At 40.4% G+C, this 22610-nt stretch overlaps 1 protein-coding gene across 1 annotated transcript; it reads left to right on the forward strand.

The window, feature by feature from the left end:
* Nucleotides 1–1533: 1533 nt before the first annotated feature.
* On the forward strand, nucleotides 1534–22582 carry LOC145498127 (NEDD4-binding protein 2-like). The gene is made up of 20 exons (XM_081478008.1): nucleotides 1534–2024; nucleotides 2927–4225; nucleotides 4474–4594; nucleotides 5376–5438; nucleotides 5749–5804; nucleotides 7687–7775; nucleotides 8786–8862; nucleotides 9754–11750; nucleotides 14040–14125; nucleotides 14564–14594; nucleotides 15232–15333; nucleotides 15669–15721; nucleotides 15842–15954; nucleotides 17185–17314; nucleotides 17646–17682; nucleotides 18053–18228; nucleotides 18862–18929; nucleotides 19786–19880; nucleotides 21556–21688; nucleotides 22028–22582. The coding sequence occupies exons 1-20, from the start codon at nucleotides 1835–1837 to the stop codon at nucleotides 22068–22070; spliced, it is 4959 nt and encodes a 1652-aa protein (XP_081334134.1). The 5' UTR covers nucleotides 1534–1834; the 3' UTR covers nucleotides 22071–22582.
* Nucleotides 22583–22610: the final 28 nt, after the last annotated feature.

Consider the following 22610-nt stretch of genomic DNA (forward strand, 5'->3'; position numbering starts at 1 on the left):
CAACAACAACAACAACAACAAACAACATAACTTTATTATGACTCGCATATTTACAATTTTACAGAAATATATACACATTAAGTTAAAAAAAGCTTGACAATAGAACTGGGCTAATCTAGGCGGGCCGCATCTATATTTATATTATTTATATAATCTCGAAAGTAAAATACCTGAAACCGGAAAATAAAAGTTCGCAACTCCGAAATGAATGCAATCCCCTGAGACTAACAAAGGAAGCGATGAACAGTCTGTAGCTCATTTTGGCTTATTGCAGTCAGCCATCATCCGTCCCATGAGAAAGCAGTTGCTGAGTACGGAAATTTGACTGAGGTTTGAATGCTTCGTGGTGGAGTTTTGGATACTCTATTTTTGACATTTGGCTTGGTTTTTCCTATTCAGTTTCCGTGCTCTGTTTTCGAGTTTCGAAAGCTTCGTGCTTAGATCCTCCTGTTGTTGGAGGTGAGTGCTTCGGTCGGTTTCTCAGTGCTAAGTATTGTCTACTCCCCGGGGGAGGGGGCACTCTGTAAATCTTTAGGTGGGAGTGTGCCACTGTGACAATGAAACCCTTATCTGAGACTAGACCGTGATCAGCTTGATTTTTGCAACCCTTTTCTAGACTAATCGCCAAAAACCCCTACCCTATCCCAGACTAGCTATTTTATTGAACCTCGGAAGAAGAACCCTGTTCTTGACTAAATTATTGACAGTAAACTATACCCTATTCTAGACCAAAACTGTCTGATTTCTATACCCCCCCCCCTCCGAATAACTGAATGAAAACCATACCCTTCACAGCGGCGCATACCCAGTAGCCGATATAAGGGAATACCTCCCCTGGCGTTTATTCTCACTACTTTGATAAGAAGCGACAAAAGAGCAGCAGAATACGCTCGCTGGAATACCACACCACACATTACGGGTAAATAACGCTGCTTACGGTCATTAATATCATGAACTTTTATTGGCGTAATCAAACTCGCTCGTTACGTGTAATAGTAGACGGACGGCGGCAAATATGTCACGTTTCGCTGAACGTTCGCATACAGATACAAATTTGGCGTGAAGTCTTCTTCCCTTCTTCCTAATTTCTTGACCCCATGGAGAGCCTGCTTCACAGGCTGTAAGTCTGCACTTGGCTACAAAATGAATACTGATTTATCGTCGACCATTATTGTTTCTTGAATATTGCATATGAAGAAACAGGACAAAGTTTCGTCGAAGATGACCACGGAAAAGCAATTGAGTGACACTTGGTAAGTTAAACACGTGACGAAAAAACAGTCTTTATTCTCAGTGTGCTTTTTGTAACTAGTCTGCTTTCTGCAGTCTCCATTTTTAACCGGTCTGCAATCTGCAGTCTGCATTTTGTGCTGACCGAATCCAGATTTATACAGACCCGCGTACGTCATAAAATCACATTAACATGCAGAAAAAAAAACAATTTTTTTTCTAACAGGTTCAACTACAAAATTATCGCGAGAAATGAAAACTTCAGCGGGGTTAACTTTGAAGGAAAATGTGTCACCTGGGTAACCGAAAAGTGTCTATTGTCCTCGAATTAACAACATGACAGAATTTAAGCTTTTCGTCGAAACAACGACGTCATCAGCGCGACTGAGTATTTTTCGGATGCCTTGCGGACCTGCCTACCGCTACTAAGCTCTAACAGCATTTTGGGGTGTATTTAAAAATCACATGACCGGAAGTCGAAACCTGGGTACAATGGCCGCTTGGTTGTGATCAGGAGTTAATTACAACAATTTTCAGCATTACAACTAATCTCAGACCCAATTGGTACGTTTAATCGGGCAGTAGGTTGTTATAATATCTCAGAATGCCCAGGAGGAAAAACCAAAGTCCAAATGGACCAATTTTAGGAAGAGATCCAACAGAAAGTATATCTCCAAACAGCGATGTACAGAAGAAATGGCGCGATACGACGCTGCGTGAATTGCAGAGTATGTTTTCTGGTTCAATCGATCCTGAAGTAGTTCAACTGGTACTGTCAGAAAGCAATTATAATGGTTGGTATCTGCTTATGTTGTTAATATTTTATTTTCCCGTCGCGTGAGGTTCTCGATCTTAATTCCGCTACCGATAGATGGGTCGATGATTTTATTGACATTTGATACTTCGACGAGCTGGAATATAGCCAAGTAGGGTCTGCATATAGTTTTTGCTCACTTTCGCTGCTTTTATTTCTCTTTACGAGATCTGGAAAGTTCTACGTCGAGGCACCATGTAACTGTTTCGAATTCTACAGGGATTTAGACATTTTATTGATAGCAAATTAAATACGTTCACAGTCTTCTTTAGACATAAGAAAAAACTAATGTTCTCAGAGGTAACCGGCTTACTTGTATTTTCATGGATAAGCAATAACAAAGTGATTCAGATTGTTTGCAGTTTCAGCCTGGGCCAAACTTTTCAGGGCTAACAGGCATCCTCTAATTCTAAACTGAGAGGATTACCATAGCCCTAAAAGGAAGCGATCATATGTACTAGAGGCATCCACAGTCGAGTGTGGATCGATACCCTCAATCGATACTCTTGAATGACCCTCCACCAACACTCCATTGACACCTCAGTTGACACTCAATTGATACTCTATCAACATCTCAGTCAACAGTTGGTCAACAGTCGATTAATTTTCAATCAATGCATGCGAGTTGGTCGACACTCAGCCGACTATTGACCGACTTTTGATCTAGTGATGATTGAATGGCGATCGAGTGTCATTCGGGATGTCGATCAAGCACCGATCAAGATGTTGATCGAGGGTATCGATCAATAGTCAATCGGGGATGCCATTAGTACACATGATCCAAAGGAAGGGTTACCCTAATCTTAATGTCTAGACATACCAATAATTTACAATAGAGAAAAATATATCTGATGCTATAAACCTAGTTTTGTGTCTTTTCAGTGAATGACGCTGTGGAAAAACTTTTTGTTCTTAGTGGAATAGAGCAGGGCGAGACAGGAAACAAAACATCTCAAGGCAGCGACCAATCCCCGTCACCAGTCAGTACAACATTAGATTCAATGTTGACAAAATGTCCAAAGCCTAATCAACATAACAAAATGTCAAGTCCTGATCAATCAGGACTTCTAGTTGGTTCTCACTTTACTGAATCTTGTAGTCAAAACCAAGCAGTGTCTTCAAATCCATCAACATCTGGTAATTTACCTGCTAACAGCAGTTGTGCACTATCGTCAAAAGTTGAAATGAATCCCCTGGTAGATTGTAACTTGACTGGTCTCCAGTATCTGACAGACATCCCAAGGACTATGCCATCTCTTGTCTTACCATCTAGTTCTTTTAATGGAGTCGTACCACCAGATGATAGTACAAGCCCTGTTTTGTCATCCGGTATACCAGATTTCCCGGACAATGTTTCACAGCAATATAAAACGTTAAAAAACAAAACAAAAGGAGCTAGTAATAATGAAAGATTACTTTGTCAAGAACCTACAGGACATAGAAGTCTGTTGTATAATACGAATGCAAGACCACCTGTTGTTCATAAAGTTCCTGGCCACTTTGAGTTTGGAAGACCTCCAGATGTAAACATGGCTGACGCTGATCCAGAACTTAGAGGAAACGTAGAGTCTTTCCTAAAGAAAATGATATCAGGAACTGCAAGCACAGAAAAGTGGACGACAGTTTCTCGTGATAGCAGTAGCAACACTGAAAAGCAGCAAGTAGATGTTGAGCTAAGCAAAAAGGGACCGCAAAATCAAAATACATCTGTGGCACATAGTTCTGATAATAAAAGACAATTGCCATACGATGAAAGTCAAAGAACTTCAAATAGTGATACAAATAACCAAACAAATAATCAAAACCTTACGTTTTCTAGTCCTTCACAGAAAGTCCAAAAGACAGCTCCTCATCACAATGTTAATAAACCTCACTTACAGCAGAAAGCAAATACTGCCCACCAACTACCTTACCAAAGAACATTCCACACTCCACCCAAAGATTTGATGTTTCAACCACCACCTCCTATACAGAGACAGCTTCAACCTTTTGTACTGCCTCAAGGATTCAGCCATACACTTCCACGCAATGCACCACAACAAAGGTTTGCTGTTATGCCAAACACACAATCTCCATGGCAACAAGGATCCATGATACAAAGACCTATGACTGCAGGACATGTGCCTTACCACCACCCCCAGGGGACATTTGCATTTCAACCCCAGTTCCCATTTGGAAGAGGTATGTGATTTTGGTTTTTTCAGGTTGGTATGTCAGCTCCTCAAGGCACTGAAATGCAAGTTACATGTACAGTGCTTGCATTCATCAGCATCTGGTTTGTATTATCTATACAACTGGAGTGGTCTTCACCCTCATGTCACCATTTCATATCATCTACAGTATGTCAAAATTATGTTTATGACATACCACCCACATGATATAGCTTAAGTTATCTTCTGTTGACTAAAGATTTTATTTTTCCCAAACAGTTCCTACGGCCCCTGTTAGGCCAACATTTGGTTCGACTATTCCATTCATTCCAACCATCCACCAGAAGCTGCTCATTCTGGTCAGAGGATTACCAGGAAGTGGAAAATCCTCTCTTGCACAGTTAGTATAGTGGTGTATCGTTATTTATGGGTATCGCTAACTGTACCCTTTTGCACCTTGAGACAAAGCTCATGGCTGTTGTAACATTGCATCCTGTTCATGCAGATACAAGAATTGGCAAACCTCCACTACATGAACTGCATTGCTCTGATGGATATACTCATTCTTGTTTGAGCCAAACTTCTCGTCACCTTGCCCAACATATTTTTCTTCTCACCTGAAGATGAAAGCATCGTCTGCTTAACGTGACTTGGCGCCATTAGGTTGAGTTGCGAATAGATTGCAACTAAGATCATTAATTTTACCTACATGTAGGAATATGATACTTATAACTTGGCACCATTTGTTTGCTCAAGATGTTCAATATTACATTCAAATGAGAAAGCAGACTAAATAATTCACACATTTAATCAGTCTGTTCTATGCTATTGTCTTCAAAGTGACTGCAAGTGAGGGGCTTATTTGAAGGGGAGATTATTTAGAATTAGGTTGACACTCAAGGGAGAGTGCTTACATTACTGCCTTTTAGAAAGCAGACACTTATAGCACTTCAGGAGGGCACTGGATCAATTCATTACACAAGTTCAATGAAAGCTACTGAGTGTAGAATTGATACCATCAGCTGTACAATTGATCAAGGTGGTTCTAACTTTTAAGTCTGTAGATAAAAATCCTAGTGTATGACCACACAAATGAAAGCTAGTGAGCAGTACTTTTTTTGGTATTTATGGACTTTGTCACTTATGAGAAAAAATCTAAATTTAAAAGTTTTTCGTTGCAGAAGGCTGAAAGGTGTCCATGGTGTTGTGCTTTCAACAGATGACTACTTTTACAGGAATCAACGGTACATTTACTTTGTATATATTGTACTTTTTGCTTTTTTACTTTGTTTCATGTGTCATATATACATGACTTTGTATAACCTTTGAGAAAGTGGACTCACACACTTACTCTGACCCTGAATGCATAGCACAATGCATAGATTTAAAGTTGTCTGTTAGGTGTCTGTAATTTTCTCTAGTGAGAAGCATGTCTGCCGAACTGAGCAGCTGATGTAATTATCTGTCGTGGATGTAAAAGAGCTGTTTGAGCATGAAATTATTCTTGAGGCTTACGGAGTTTTAAGTGTTTCATTGCATTTTCTTACACTGTAGGTATGATTTTGACATCAGCTTACTTGGAGAGGCACATGAGTGGAATCAACGACGAGGTAATTACTGTACAACTAAAGTTAAATGGGCGATTCCAGAAAATATCCATACTTATACCACGGACAGCTTTTAGGATTTCCAAAGGGGAGGGGGGTTCACGATTATGGAATTCTGATGGCATGGGGGGCATTTACAATTGGAAATCCGAAGGCATGGGGGGATTTCACAGGTGGGATTTCTGGAGTAGAAAGAGTAGAGTGAATTCCTTGAAAACGCTATTGTTGTGGACTTCTCTAGTTTGTAAATAAACCACAAACGTATGTCCGTGGCAGCAGAAGACAAGTATCAATTGATCAGACATGTGTTTACTCTCATAACTTATAGAAGTGAACAGTAAAACGTTTGTTTCACATTTACCTCGATGAATTTCTTGTCACATGAATAAAACCTCAAAATGTATCTTATTTACTGCTTGCAAATTTCTTGTTACTCCCGTTCCCGTCCGATGAACAGCAAAAACTCGCACCAGTCTCTTGCTTCCATTCCAAGAAACGTCTGCCAGATTATTAATGAGGAAAGATGAAAGACTCAATGGTATTTTTGACTGCCGAAAGATTTTAACAGTCTGAATTTAAGTTATTTTGCTTTGTAAACGTCAAAACAACACAAGAAAATAAAGAGGAGGAAAGTTTCCGTTAGTGGTGTTTATTTTTATAGCCAAATTCAGACTTAAAAAGGAGTTTGCACAGCCTAGCCACTCACAGTAGGTTTTTCATGTTTCTGAAGAGTAAAGCTTGTCGCCTGGTGCCACTAGATCACAGCCTTGAAGAGGCATAAATTCATGTTCATTTGCTCATATCGGCGTTGCCAAGTCAAAAATGTACTTCCAAAAAAAGCGGAAATTCCAAAGGGGAAAGGGGTTCACGACTATAGAATTCTGAGAGTATGGGGGGGGGGGGGGGATAATGCATTCTGGAATTTCCGAAGGCAAGAGGGAGTTAAAACATGGAAGCCGTCCGTGGTTGGGTATGGATATTTTCTGGAATTGCCCAATGTGTAGTGTATCTAACTGAAATCAAGTAGGTCATTACACCACACTTGAGCTCCTGCCTGGCAGATTCCCCTGTGATTTTCTTGAGTAAGAAACTTTACACTAGTAAATGGTTGGTATCCTGTGGTATCATAAAAAATATTGTTGTCACTGACCAAAAAAAGCTTCAAAATGGGTTATTTCTATTGAAAACTATAACCAAACACTGTGTAGATCTATGTACATTGCACAAAAGAACCTAGCTTGTAACATGTAAGTAGCAGGCTTTTCGAGCTGACAGGGCATGAGAACCTCTCTTCGGAATAGCCTGTACATGTATAAATATCTGGAATTCATTAATGCCATTCTGTAATGGTATTGGGTAATGGAATTCCGTATTAAAAATCCGTAGGCAAATCAGATGCCATAGTAACGCTTCAGCTTCCAGAAACAATCTTTGTGACCACTAAGAAAAGCAGTCAATAGTTTCCACATCATCAAAGTTAAAAAAAAACTTGGTCATTGTGATTGTTTTTTCTCAAACTCATTAATAATTCATCAAGTTAAAACAAAGAAAATCACAACCGTGAAGGAGGTTTGTACACCCGGTCTTAATTGGCATAGACTTTAACGATTTTACTTCTCCGTGTACTCCTTAGTTTTTGTTTCATTTGAGAAGATATATCAAACACTCAAGACAGTGTTTCATCACTATCCAAACACCTCAAATTTCATCAAAAATACTGTTCTGTGTGTCCTGGAAAAAATGTTGTTAATGACCGACATAATTAACAGTTCAACAATCAGCTGAACATTGCCTTCATTTTGAGATGAAATTTTGAACATTAAAATCTAAAAGAGTGATGTGGCAATCAAAGATAAAACACGGTTTGTTGTTTCTTTTCTTGCAGCTAAAAGTGCTTTAGAAAAACATCAATCTCCAGTCATCATTGACAACACCAACACTCAGGCTTGGGAGATGAAGCCTTATGTGTCTATGGTAAGAGAATTTATATAGCTTAATAATAAAAGGCCATTTTGCTGTCATGGTATCAGTGCGTGTTCTTCTCCAAAAGTCAAAAGGTGTTAAAATACCATTGAAAGGTTTTTATGCTCTTACCTGTTTCCAATCCATACTGAAAGTAAGAGTCGATGGGATCATGGAGCTGATGGAACAGAGTTGAACAAGAGTTACTGTTATCAACTGAACACATGTATATTCAGCATGTTTTCAACCATGCTGAGAGTATCTGAGCTCCAGTTGGCATTACAATCGAACCTTCAGTTGCGAACACCTCTCGTAAGTGACTACCTCTCCTCAGCGACCAGTTTTCCAAAATACCAAACGTTTCTGAGTCAAATCACAATATTTGGAACTTCTTGTAAGCAACCACCTCTCATAAGTGACTGCGACCACTTTTAGAGCTAAATATTTGAAATTTGCTTTCGTTTTTAAACTCCTGTAAGCGACCACTTGACAGATAATAGAGCAGAAATTGGATAATAAGGTGTTGTAACAATATTGTATTCCTGGATAATACAAAAGAGGGAAATTTCTCAATGGGAAGTAATGTATTTTTCTCGAAATTGACTAATTCTCTTATGAATAAAACTTTTAAACCATGGGGTAAGTCTCTGTAGTTACCTTATGCTAATGAGGCAAAATTGTGACCCAATGTGTTTTAAGCTCAAGTAAGTGACAACCTCCCGTAAGCAACTACCTAGGCTTGGCATCTTGGGGGGCCGCTTATGGAAGGTTTGACTGTATGAGCCTCTCCAATGTAATTAACAAAGCTCTTGCTCCCTCATGGAAATTTGAGCAGCTTCAAATCGGCCTTGCCCAAGGTGCCCTTTACTTAACTCTGATTCAAAACGAGTGCTGGTGCACAGTTTGTTTTGCAAGACAGTGAAATGAGAAATGGTGATCTACCAGATTAGAGAGTGAGAGATAAAACGTTCAAATCTCGTTTGATCAAGCCTTTAAGTTTGGATTTTATTATCTTTTTTTAGGCCTTGAAGTACGGTTACCACATCAAATTTGTTGAACCGGACACCACATGGAAATGGAATGTTAAAGAACTGGCAAGGTGTGTTAAGCACTGGCTTAGTTTAGGAACTCGACATCGAGAGACTTATTACCTCTAGAAGATTATCCGTTACATGTAGTGGTTCAAAAGGCCATTAGCAAAACACAGGTTACCGTGATGATGCCTCTCTTCACTCAGGTTTGGAAATGGTTGGGTGTCGGGCCATTATTAGGACAACATGACCGAATGCTGGAGGAGCAGGAAGTGTCGGGGGGGGGGGGGGAACTTGAAATGGAATAGCAAATCATTCAGGGCCTAGAAACCCAATTTGGGAGTAAGCTACCTGAGTACAGTAGCCTTTGTTCATGGTAAAGGTAAAGTCTTCTTCGGGTCAAGGGGGCTTATCCTGGTTTCTATATCATTAACCAGCTAGGAGTATTTTTACTCCCCCCCCCCCCCCCCTGGATGGGATCCTTGTCTATCCCATGGCTATTCCCAGCATTAAATTCGCTGGCATCATTAATACACCTGGGTGGAGAGAGGTATTGTGTGAACACAACCCAATGACCTCGGCCAGGGCTTGAACCTGGATCACTCGAGTAAGATTCCAGTATGCTAACTAATAAACTGTCAGGGCCAGGTTGTTCAAAGCCCTATTAAGCTAACCCAGGATTAGCGAGAATTTGATTTCAGTTTTGTAACTTTTCGGTGAGGTTTTCTGTTAAATATATTGTTTTTCCGTCTGTTTTGAATTGGAGTAATCTCAAACTACATAAAGTACATACAGTGAAAAAAACAATTTTGTACAAGAAAAATCAATACTTCGGTTGACGTTTCATCCTGGGTTAACGTTAACCGACCGTCGAACAACCCGGTCCAGGCCGCCGCGTCCTTTATGGACGAAATGTATTCTCGCACGTATCTTTATTAATTTTCATACTTTTGCTCAAGACGGAATCAACATGGGGTAAACATGGCGGCCATAATAAGAATGAAAGAACGGTTTGAACATGGTATGACTGTGGAAAAGATTACAAACTCCGAGAAAAAACTTGATGCAGATAGGACTGGAAATGAAACTGTGACTACAAAGGGCACTGGTAGCGACAATCAGAATCCCAGTCCCAGACCTCAAAGTTTATCAAAAGAGAGAAGCCCACAGGAACTGGATACGAGAAGGGCGGAGAACTATGAGGTTACGTCTGGAGAGAAAACTACTTCGAAACTTGAAGTGAGTGAAAAGATAAGTTCCTTGCAAGTTATGGAAGATCAAAGTAGCTCTGAAGCGAAAGAAGAACAATTTAATGGGCTCAGAAATTCAAGTGAGAAATGTGTTAACCTGGATGAGAAATCAGTCAGCGACTCCAAAACTGGAGACAGGGAAGAAAACTGCACTCACTCTGCAGTGAATGGTCTTGACATCGGCAAACTCGAAGAAGGAGCAGATTGTAGCTTGACAGAAGAATGTGATGTCAGTTCTAGTCCAAAGCCACAGCGGGTTCAAAGGGTGAGAAACAGGAGAACACCAAACAGACAACAGCATATCAATACAGAGCTGTCAGCACTTGACACTGAACATGAACGCCAGGGTAACTGCTCGTCCTGTGACAATCTTGATAAACCCGACCTGCATAAGATGCCCAGCCAAGGGGAGGCATCAGAAGAAAGCAGCCCGGTATATCGTGTGGAGACTCTATCAAGACTTGCGTCCTTAGCTAACAATTGTACAGTTTCCCCCGTTGTTTCTTCGAGTGGAAGTGTCATGGACAGTCCCGCAGTTACTGAATCAGCAGATGTATCGAAGTCGTCAATCTCCCCGCTCTCGCACAATCTGTTAACAGACTGTCAGCCAATCACAGACCCGGTAAACCCTGCTTTTTTAAATGCTTCTTCCTTGGAGTCTAATGGAGACGCAGAGGAGAAGAGTGACTCGAGCAAGGAGCCCATTAAGGGAAAAATCACTTGTGAGGTAGAATTCCCCAACAGAAGGACGTCATTGCCTCTTACGCTCACTCTTGAAGATGACGTCACAGACGCATACAGCGGAAGTGACGTGGAAAGACATGGAGAACCTTCTGGAGGCAATTCTATCCCTGCCCCTCCACCCTTGTCAGCACTTCTGGCGTCAGCTTCAAGAACGAAATTGAAAAGACGCGCAAGGTCCAACAGCGATCCAACTCAGCCAATCACAGACTCGGTGAACTCTCCCGAGGGAATCACTCTGAAACTGCCTCAGGAACCTAATCAGGTCGCCGGGGAACTGGAACCGAATGAGTCGTTACAAAGTGTTTCCAATGATAACTCTGGTCAAGAAAACATCACTTCAGACAAAGATGTTTCCACTGACGCGCAGAACCTGTCTGACGTATCGGACGTGTCACCGAGTTCATCCGGGGACTCGCAGAATGACATGTCCGCCCAGCTGGAGTTTTTGAAAACGTGTTTCCCGGATGTGGGTAGTGATTTGATGAACGCGTTGTTAACCACTAATAGCGGCGATGTGATGAAAGTAGTTGATGAATTGCTGGCCAGTGGCAGTGCAGAAGAAAAATCGGCTGAAGACATAGAAGTGGCCGAAGAGAACGTTTCCTCAACTGAACTTTCAAACATTCCAAATTCGCCTCCATTGCCCGTGCATAACACACCCTTCAACGCTTCGAATGAAGAAGAGCAATCTCCACCACCCAAGGAAATGGGCGAGGTCATTGACCCCACTGGCGGGTTTAATCAACAAAACACTGATTCCCGTGAACATGGCGAGATTTCCAGCGACACTCCTCCTCAAGAGAACAGAGCAAGTCGTCCCAGGGATCTGGAACCCAGGCCTCTGACCCGAGGTCAGTCCTCTAGTCAAAGCAGCACCGCAACTTTTCAGCTGACGCTTGAGCCCGCAGTAGCTCTACACCTGATTGAGATGTTCGGTTCTTTTGCTGGAGTTAACTTTCAAGGTTTGTAACGGCAGCTCGTTTATTTTGGGTTTTTAACCTGTGTCCTTCCTTGTGTTTTCATTAGGGTAGTAATGGATTAAAAACAAAACGAGCCAAAATAAGTGAATACAGGAGCCATAATCGGGGACGGAGACCGTAAGTCTCGGGATTCGCGCGCACCCATGATATGGGACAATTTTTCTATTTTTAGAACAAATTGCGCCATCCTGACGTCATATATCCGCGCGGATTCACGCACATGTCAGGGGCTTTCGCGTGGATGTTGTCACGTTGCGTGATCAAATGGTGAGAGTTGAGAGATTCTCTTGCGTATTTTTCACAGCGATGGCAGGGAATAAGGCAGGGAATACGAACCAGGGCGCTTATATGTAGTTTTATGCTCTGAGCTAACGGAAAAGGTGGGTTTTTCAGGGTTGAAAACAAGACTTCAATCTCGCGCTGGGAATGAATAATAAGATCTGCTCACGCTAGTCGTAAGCTTACGCGTATGTTTAAAAATATAGCAAGAAAACTCTCTACTCTGGTATCGAGTTAATTTGTGAGTTTCTCAGACAATTTTTAATCATAACCAAAACCTGTTTTGATGGTTTCTTATTGTCTCTGCTTGTTTGGTGAGTTTGCAAAAGTTTTTGAAAGGAAAGTCTGACGCGTACAATTAGCTCATTTGCACAGTGCGTGCTGCTCGTGCACTTTCAAGTCCGAGTCGGTGTTTTCATTTGTCAACAAATCTTGACAAAGATTTCTTTCGTTATCCTTTGTGCTGAGATGCTGCAACAAATTTCACGAATGCAAAAAGGCTACTTACATCATGTGTGTTTCTTCAACATAAGCATAGTGAAGTTTTACACTGCGAAAATGAAAATAGACAAGGAGTTTTGATAACTCGATCATGTAAATCGAAATCGTTATTCCAAGTTGATTAAAGAAAGCGTCATCGTAACTTCGCTGATGGTTTCTGCTTTATTCACATATTTTCAGCTTAGCTTTTAATATGGTGTCAAACATTTATCAATCTTAAACATATTTAAAAACTATAGAGCTATTGTTTGAGTTCGATGTACGCTTTCACACGAAAGTGCGGCGGAAGTACAATTTGTCATGTTTACTGACTGTACAAAACACGCATCGGTGGGCGCTCTCATTCATCGAAAACAGAGAATTTACTGGATTTTTACACGAATAAAACTGAGCAGTATCTACGGACGTAAAGTTATTAAGCCTTGATGAAACATCAAGCGTTGCTTACAATTCAAGCGAAACTCAAACTAGCAATTATTTTGTTTTACTTTCCGGTCGCGATAGACTGACAAATTCCTCGCAAGCGTGTGGCAAGAGGAGCCGGGAAACTATGAAGTCCTGAAGCTCTGCTTTATCTAAATATATCCAGCTAGTTTTTTGCTGTGTAATGGAAAAGCTGTTAATCTTCAACATATGTGAAATTTAAAGTGGAGTAATGTACAGCTCATGTAAACGAAGCATCAGTCGGTCAACTTGGTCAGCGATATATACAAGCTTACAGCGGAACATAGCTAAATTCGACACTGTCTTACTTCACTCAAACTGGAGCAGCTTACGACGAAAATACTTAAGCAAAATTCCAACCGACGTAAACGCGTTGAGTTGCGGGGCGAAAGCATGAAACATTTCGGGAATTTCGGACGCCATTTCCCCCGCGCGACATCCGCAAAAATCCTCGCAGCATGTACGCGCGTGTGCCGCATGTGATGGCGCAATTTGTTCTAAAAATAGAATTATTGTCCCATATCATGGGGACAACCCCAATACTTGAAATGGCGCGCGCTTACGGTCTCCGTCCCCGATTATGGCTCCTGGTGAAGAGGCCAACCTCAACAAAAAAACAAAGCGAATCAGTCAAGCATACCTCTCAAAACAAACCTAATTCTAATACTTACAAACGACTTATTAATGTTAAAAAAAGTGCAAAAATCGTTTTAACTTACCTTTACTCGTCGTGAATACGCAAAAAATAAGGTCTGATGATGGGTATAGTTTAGCCACATGCACTCGCTCCCAAGGAGAATTTGACACCGCTCAGTCAATAATTACGCGCAGTTCGTATTGGGATACCTGCGTAATCCTCCTTTGGATCTAAGGACACAGGAAAATCAGTTAGCTATTTAGGAGTAACAAAGGATTGCAACAAAAATCTAAATTTTATTTATATACGGCCAAGGAATATCTGAGAACATCTTAAACCAACGAGTTTTTTTCGCTGGAATTTCTAAGAAAAATCTTGAAATTAATTCAGGTTGTTTTCCTACTTCACAGAGGATATCAGTCACGAAGATCTTATCATAGATGTGGACAACTCTTTAGCAAGACAGTTGCATAAAAAATGGGAGAAGAGTATCCAGGTATAAAGCTTTCCATTATACTGGCCATAGAGAACGAGTAGTCTCTCTTTCGCTTAGTCCGTCCTGGGCGCTTCTCGCCCCCAGGATTTCGCGCGGTCATTTTTCCTCGCAGGTTTCTTTTGCGTCACGCACGAGGACTAAGCGAAAGAGGGACTACTCGTAGTATATAATGACCATATCTTGTCAACCTTCTCCTCAACCTCCGCCCTGAAATGTATTTATTATTTTATTCATTAATTATCTATCCAAATCCATTTAGAATGCAATAATTAACAGGAGCTTATTGAGATACACCCTTGCAAAGGATCAGGGTCAGCCAAGCGGTCCCTTTTACAGTGGTCCCTATCCGGTAGCTCCGTTCAGTTGTTAGAGCTCAGTAAACATATACATCGATGGCATTGACTGTGTTTAACTTGTAAAATTCTCCTTGGGTTACAGATGAAAAAGGGGATTTCTGCTGTTAAAAGAGGTAAGAATTTCTCTTTTGCTCGAGCAATATATGTTTTTGTTTAATGAGTGGTTTTTTTTTTTGATATGTTGGCCGGGGGCTGCGTACGAGTAAATGCTTCTGAACTTATGTGCAAAGAAGTGTCGGTGCTGTAATAAATTCAGAAACAAATTTTCCTTGTTTCTTTTTGGAACGGAAACCTTATAAAAATCAAAGAAAATGTTTCGGTGTTCCAACAGTAATTTGGCATTTTTTTCAAAGTATTATGGGGATACCGATAAACTTGAAAATGTAAACCTCTCGTTTTCAAGTCTGTCTGTGTGTGCCAAATTGAAATCGATTTCCAACCTTACTATTGTTAACCTCTCATCTCTTGGTAATAGCTTTCTGTAATTGGCCATTTTCGAGTTACCTTGCACCTCTGTTTCGGAACCAGTCTTCATGCCAAACCTTTCGTCTGAAAAAGAGTTTGATTGGCATAAAAATGAATCTGTAGGTGGAAAACATTTTCATATGAATGATTTCGCACGAAGACTTTTTTGATACGGAGGGAAAAGGCAACTCGGAAGTGGCCCATTTGTCAAGTACTTTAGTACAAGTTCAAACCATTATTGCTTTATGCCAGTGATAGTGATATTTCCCTAATGCTCTTTTTTAGGTAGTTCAGAGAAAGCAAAAGTAGAACCAACTGGTAACGATGCAATCCAGCTTAATCGTGACCAGCGGTCACCTCAGCGTCCGCGAAATGAACCTCAAGCAGGTATTATAAATGCTGTAGAACATTCACATAGTCAGCTGCATCATTAGGAAGTTTAAGAAAACCACAACGGCAACGAGAACGTCGCTAAACAAAAGGTTAAAGGAGGAAAACAATTGCTGTGCACGTGCATAATAATTCTTGGTACATTTCTTTGCCATCCTCTGTAAAACAACAACGTGAAATGACTAAATCTGCGTTGTGTGGGGAACGTGAACTACGAGATTTGTAGATAAATTAAAAATTCATTTCTTAATCGACGTTGTCTTCGGCGTCGCCGTCTTAGTTATTTAAACTCCCTAGTAATGTTGTTAACTGTTTTTTCCTTGTGTTGTTAGGAAACTTGAGAGAAATCATGGATGAACAACTCGCGCTGGAGCTGAGCAGGAATGTTAGTATATCGTAACGTTTGTGTCAAAGAGTCTTTCGCTTTGAATTTACGGTCGCTGATTTGTTCAAAACCAGTGACTCACTTGTAACAAGGTTTTTCTTTTTAACTTTGTGTTACAAGGTCCCTGATGCAAATGAACAAGACATAGCTACCAAACTGAAGAGACAGAAACTTTATCAGATGTTCCCTGGTATAGATCCTGTGGCTTTAGAAGAAGTCTTTCAAGCCAATCGGTGGGTTTTAGGGCTGCTGATTTTAAGAGCAGTTTGCTAATGTTAGACTACAAAAAGCTCACATACACAGCTCAAAGTCTTCCTCGAAAACATCTACGCCACGCGAGTGGTAATGTTGTGGGCAAAAGAACTGGGTACCATGTCTAAGTGACATTAAAAATTGGATAATTGTCTAATGCAATTCAAGAGTTTCCATTGGTTTAGCCATCATGCTTTATGAGCCACTATACCATGCTCTGCAATTATGGTAAGCGCACGCGTAAATTTTTGGGGGGCGTTTAAATTTTATTCTTATTTTATTTCAGTTTTCTGTATTTTGGGGGCGTTTTTAATAAAACAATTATTCCACTCACGCTTGTTGGCTATCCACACTCTCATATCCATCGCGCGCTCGTGGAATAATTGTTAATTGTTGTATAGCTGGTGTTTTTCCCGCCACAGCGCGCCCACTCATTGGCTAGTTCATGGTCACATGACATCTAACAATGAAACTGTTTACCGCCAAATGCCATGAGCGGGCAACATTGCGAAAACTATGACGTCAATCGGGAAACAGTTCACTGTTACCCGCGAAATGTTGACCGCTGTTGCACGTGATCAGAGCGTGCAGCTGAAGGTGGCCTGATGTCGCTGGAATCTCAGCACGTTTTTCAAAATTGCTTTTGTTTTGTTTTGCTATATAACAAATCATTTAATGACTGGTCCCTTGGGGAACAGTGACTTTTGTTCCCCTCGAATCTCAATGTTTCCCTCGACTTCGTCTCGGGAAACATTGTGATTCTCGCAAAACAAAATTCACTGTTCCCCTCGGGACCAGTCATTAAGTTTTAATTATAATGTTTATTATAGGCCCAAAGCCAAGTTATCACATCTGACCAATCAGACGAACACAATTAACGTAATGAGCCAATCAACTTACGAAGAAATAACATGTTACTGATGTTAAGCGCGGAAAAATATGCAACCGTTACCAAGCGCGGGAAAATATGCGACCGAAGCCAACTGAGAGAAAATATGGGGCCGAGCATGGGTAACATTCAATCGTGTCAAACGCGCGGTGCACGAGTAAGCAAACACACTCTTAGCTTTGGTTTTCTTCTCTGCAAAGTTTTTGTACGACAGTGGCAACACCAAAGCAATTGCGCACGGTCCGCAGAAGGTTCTTCTTAGCGTTATTCCGCTCCTAGGCGAATGTGGCTTGTTATTGAAGTACTGTCTTTGTTTTCGCAGCTTTGAACTTGCTCCATCAGTAGAAGCCGTGAAGGCCTCATGTAATTTACACGGTCGGGAAATCCCTAACACTGTTATAGCAAGTGGGTTTAGCGGCCGTGCAATCACTCAGGAGGAAGCCACAAGAAAGGTACACTGCGTGACGCGTGACGTTTTATCCGTGTGTCACACTCATATGTTTAAATTGTCACACACTCGCATTTTTCAAACTCGTGAATGTGCGGTTGGGAATCCCTCTGCGATTGAGCGCCAGACTGCTAACATATTGAATTCGCGAATGGGACTTTAAGCGCAAAGCTCAATGAGTTTGCTGTTCAATTCTAAAAGGTCTCTGAAGAGTCTCTTTGCCGAGACGAAACGTCGCGTCAGACTTGCCACGAACTGTTTTTCATAAGTATTTGTCACATTTATCGCTTGAAGTTGTAATTTTATATACGATTTTTTTTCTTTCTCTCTGTTAGGAAGCAGAGGAAGACTGGAGTTGGTTATACCTGGATGGTAAGCGAAGTCAAATAAAGAAACGAAAAACAAAATAATTGTTAAAATTAACTTTATCTTGGAGCTAGGGAGTCAAACTAGGACGCAAGATGTAACGCAGCGTAAAATGAATCAATACACATTGGCATTTAGTTTTGTTAGTATTTTACAGTTACTAAGTGTAGTCTGTCCACAGACTGTCTATTTCGTCTTAAGTTCATCGAGATCCCACACAAAATATTTACCGTCGGGGACATGAACGAGCCAAAACGCGCTCCTCGCTCGCTCTCGCGTTGTAAGAAAAATAACTCTCAGAAAAGCAAAAATAAAAAAAAGCGTCTGTGAGCAGACTAACTAAGTGTTACCGTTGTGGCAATTATGTCTTCTCCAGCTTCCTCTCGGCCAAGATCGGACGAGGCCTCGTTTCAGACCCTAGAAGAGCCGAGCTACTTGGATTATCGCGCCGAAGCTTTTCAACATTGTAAACAGAGAGACGAGTGCTTTAAGAAAGCCGCGCTGGCCTTCTCTAAGAAACAAGGACAGCTGGCACAATTTTACGCACAACAGGTAAATATGGATTGGTGACCTTGGCAGTGAAATGCTTAACTGAGATGTTGACACAAAGCGAGTTTTTCAAGTACTTTCCCTTTAGTGTGTCAACATTTTCATTTAATATTCATTTCACAGCCAAAGATCGCCATCCATTTTTTTTTTTTCACATATTAAGTTGCATGTCACATGTTGTTTACCATTAACATGAAGAAACCGGTTCGTCAACCGTTGTGCTAATGGTAAGCAAAAATGCCTGATGGTAAGTTCCGTTCGGATTGGCCATTTACCATGTATTCACAAACCCTTTATTTACTGAGAGAGACTAGGACGAGTTCAACCTGATCGTAATTCCAAATGTAAGCACATTTTCTACTCGGATATTTCTGTTTAGAAATTTTGGACTACCTTTCAAGACATTCTGTTTATTTCGAAAATTTTCCGGTCGGTCTTACCATCTGGATTCTGACCAAAACTTCCGGAATGTACATAATAAACAACCCTTATCTTCATATTTTGACATAACTGCTCTTCTAATCCTGCAATCCTTTTAAGCCGCTGTTCACGCGTTGTGCTAAGAATGTTTCATAGCATACAGAGCCCAAGAGATAGGAATTGGAATTTCTTAATCTTCATAACTTTTCCTTTCAGGGTCATTTGCACACCGAGAAAATCAAGGAAGCCAATGCGAGGGCGGCGGCTTTAATTCTGGATCAAAAGTAAGATTATGCAATGTACTTTTTAATAATGACAATGATAATGATAATCTCAATGTTTTTTAAAGGCGTTGTTGCAACAACGGCAACATCAAATCGAGTCTGCACAGTAAAATGTAGTCTGTGGCCGGCGAATTTCAAACAAAGTATGGGGCTGAAAATTTGGCTTAATGTGCAAGAGGACTCGAAGAGGATGGATGGAGTGACTGTGTTGTATTGCTGAGAATATAGGTGTATCTGTAACAGGGAATCAGAATCGGTGACGGGCGAGTTATAGACAAAATCTGAAAACATGACGCTTCTTTATAGAATTTGTTCAGTAAATCGTTTTGCAAGAATCTTTACTCTGCAGACTGGAAATAGCTTTATACGTAGAAAAAAATCAGCAGTTATTCGAAGTAGGATTCGAAATACAAGTACTATTTTTCAGCATATTTGAGCGTTTTCTAAACACCGTAACTCTGACTATTAGAGCGGTTTTCTATAGTGTCGTAAAACCAGAATCAAAGTAATCACTCTAGCCAATCACAAAGGACACAGGCAATCCAGTGAACCAATCAAAAACTCGAACTAATGACATGTAGCCGACGCAAAGCGCGGGAAAACGTGTGTGAGCGAGTCATGATTGGTTTTGGTTTTACTCTTGATTGGATGAAAAAGGGGCGCGAGTTTTTTAAGCCAATCGTGTAGCGTAGTTGATGCAAAACCAATTACTTTTCGACGCCCAGTTGAAAACCGCTCTATTATTTGTAATAATGTAAGCAATGCAAATCATTTTAACCGATGTACCGTGCTTAGCTTCAGTTTCACCGAAGCCTTTTTTTCGAACTGTGCAGTTTACATTTTGCTTTCTCTTCAGGAATGAGTCGACAGACGACAATACAATTGATTTACATGGTTTGCACGTTACAGAGGCGATTGAAGCTCTTGAACGCATGCTGACTGAAAGAACCGGTACGTTTACAACATTTGTTTAAGGTGGCCGAACACAGTTTTCGCGCGCGCTTTTGCTTATGCAATTCAGCGCACGCACAAGGATTGCAAAAAAAACAAACATGCCGTCAATACAGCGATCATTTTATTTACCCAACACCTGCTCTATCTGCGTTATTTTTCTCTATAATTGAGCCCAGTGTATTGATGACTTTAGTCTTTTATTACAAAGATATGTTAGAAAAGGTAACGATGCAAAGAACCCGGCAATTCTCAGCTTTTTCTTTGTTACCGAAAGAACCCAGTTAAATGCAACGCGATTGAATGAAAATTGCACTCTCGGAAATACGCCTATTACTCGAAAACCACCCATCAGAATTTCACGAAATTTGGCACGAAAATACTTAAGGAAATAAGTAACTGGAGTATTGAAAATAATTGAACTTTAGCAAAGGAAATTCTAGATATTCCAGTGAACCTTCAACAAGGGATAATTAAAAATCTCTCTGTTAAATTGTAAGCTTGTTGCATGCAAATTATAAAGAAAATCTAATGACTAGATCTTCTATAAATAAACAAAACCGATTTTAAAGGCCTGTTTATATTATTCATGTTGCTATGGCAACGGCACATACGTCAGCCTAACCATCAAAAAACCAAAGTTTGTGTTGTTAACTTGCTTGCTGCCAGTTTTGGCGACCGAGGGATCAAGGGTTTTAGAGAAAAAGGTGAATGAACACAGGTATCAAAAACTGTGTTCAGCCACCTTAACCCTGATTCAATTCTAACAGCGTTCGCACTTCATTTGTGCATGTAAGAGATCAATTTTATTATGACGTCACACGCATGTTGCAGTTAAGGGATCGCAAATACTTCTAGTAGCAGTGGTAAGGATCGTGATAAATGTTATGTTCTCGACACATCAAATCAATTTACAATATTTAGAGAGGAAGCCACGTCGGCCTAAGCTGGTTTACATGTTGTTCCTCTATCCTGGTCGAATTGGAATTTGGAGATGATGGTTTTTGTAGCGGGAGCAAAATCGGATAACCCGGAGAAAACCCTCGGAGTAGGGCGAGAAACAACAACAAACTCAACCCACATATGGCAACAGGCCAGAATCGAACCCGGGCCACACTGGTGAAAGGCGAGCGCTCTCACCACTGTGCCATCCCTACTTCCCACGAGAGTTTTATTGTCTTTAAGTCTTTTATTGTTTCTGTATTATCTTATACAGTTATAGTAAGTGTACGTAATCGTGTAAATGCGAGTGCAATAAAGGATTACGCTACGAGTGAAATTTGAAAATTCTGCTCTCAAAATTGCACTTTTAAGGGGAGTGCAATTTGAAAGAATTTTCAAATATCACGAGTAGTATAAATCCTTAATAGCTCGAGCTTTCATTCGATTTCTCGTTTATTAAATGACTCTGAAAATTGCGAACGCGCCTGTCTTAATTTGCACTGCAGTGCAAATAGAAAGGAATTATAAACTGGCCTGTTCTCAGCCAATCACAGTGAAAATCTCAGTCAAATTATAAGCTCGAAAGTTTTTTATGTCGAAAAATGGCAAAACCAAGATAATTTTCTGAACCGCTTGGCGTTTTTAAACAAGGATAGAATAATATGAGTTTAATATAGTGGCGTCAAAATGAAAAGAGTGTATGATATATCTCAAAGATATCCGTCTTTCCCAGATCCTCACGGTGGTCAGCCCAGAAGAGGTTACAAGTCCATCTCTGTAGTAACTGGACGAGGAAATCACAGCCGTGGAGGAAAGGCTCGAATAAAACCTGCTATTCTAGAATATCTCAAGAAACACAATTATAGGTGAGGTGATTTTCATCTGCCGTGCATTGTGGATGAGAAACCGTTGTAGAAACATAGTTGTTGCGTTTCTTGGGTAAGAAAACGAGCGGCAAGCAAAACAGTTGTTTATCGGTCGCGTAATTCAAGAAGCATTTGACAGAAAAGTAAATTATTATGCATGCGCAGTAATTCATGCACTACGAAATTGAAACCTCAACAACGACAACAACCTTAATTGTAGTCAAGTGAAAATACAATCTTCATTTGAATGAAAAGATCGTGGTATTTAGTACCCCACATTAACTAATTCGGATTTTTGTTTTCAACAATTTTTTTTTGTTATTATTTTCCTTTTCATAGGTTCATGGAACCACACCCTGGCCTGGTTAAAGTTTACTTGTAGCAAGAAGGTGTCGTGAAGTTTTCATCTTCACAGCACTTGTAAATTTTCTGATTCAGTTTAATATCCAATCAGAGAACAGAGAAAGAACTCGCGTCATCGTAGCGGGATTAGTTGCTTAGCAACAATAGGACCAAAACTACGGGCAGTCTGGTGATTAAAATTTGCCATCAACTGATAACTGACTCTCTTGGCAGTCCAAGAAAAGATTTTTAATACTCTTGCATTCGGAAACTGTTGTACTCAGTCAGCAAGCGAAACTATTGTTGTAAACTTTTTATATTTTATATAGTTTACCGGCCGGCCGGCGAATAGTTAGGAAGGTAATTGTCTTTGTAGTTAATCCCGTTTGGTCTTGGCTTGAGTGATTCATTTAAAATAGTATTTTCTAATTTTAATAGATTTCATGGCAGCGAGCCGCAGTAACGTTGTTAGTGTATGTAAATAATATAGCTCATGTAATGGGCGGATTTTGTTAATTAAAAAATAACAATTATGCGCTTTAACGCAACCATCCGAATTTTTCTTATCCTTGATTTGCCG

Source organism: Orbicella franksi, chromosome 9 (genome assembly GCF_964199315.1).
Source record: "Orbicella franksi chromosome 9, jaOrbFran1.1, whole genome shotgun sequence".
NCBI lineage: Eukaryota > Metazoa > Cnidaria > Anthozoa > Scleractinia > Merulinidae > Orbicella > Orbicella franksi.

Bases quoted from the DNA above. Each gene is read 5' to 3' on its own strand.
- LOC145498127 (XM_081478008.1), top strand. From the start codon at position 1,835: ATGCCCAGGAGGAAAAACCAAAGTCCAAATGGACCAATTTTAGGAAGA. The intron at 2,025-2,926 runs GTTGGTATCTGC...GTGTCTTTTCAG, and splicing joins GTCAGAAAGCAATTATAATG to TGAATGACGCTGTGGAAAAA. The intron at 14,126-14,563 runs GTATAAAGCTTT...CTTGGGTTACAG, and splicing joins AATGGGAGAAGAGTATCCAG to ATGAAAAAGGGGATTTCTGC.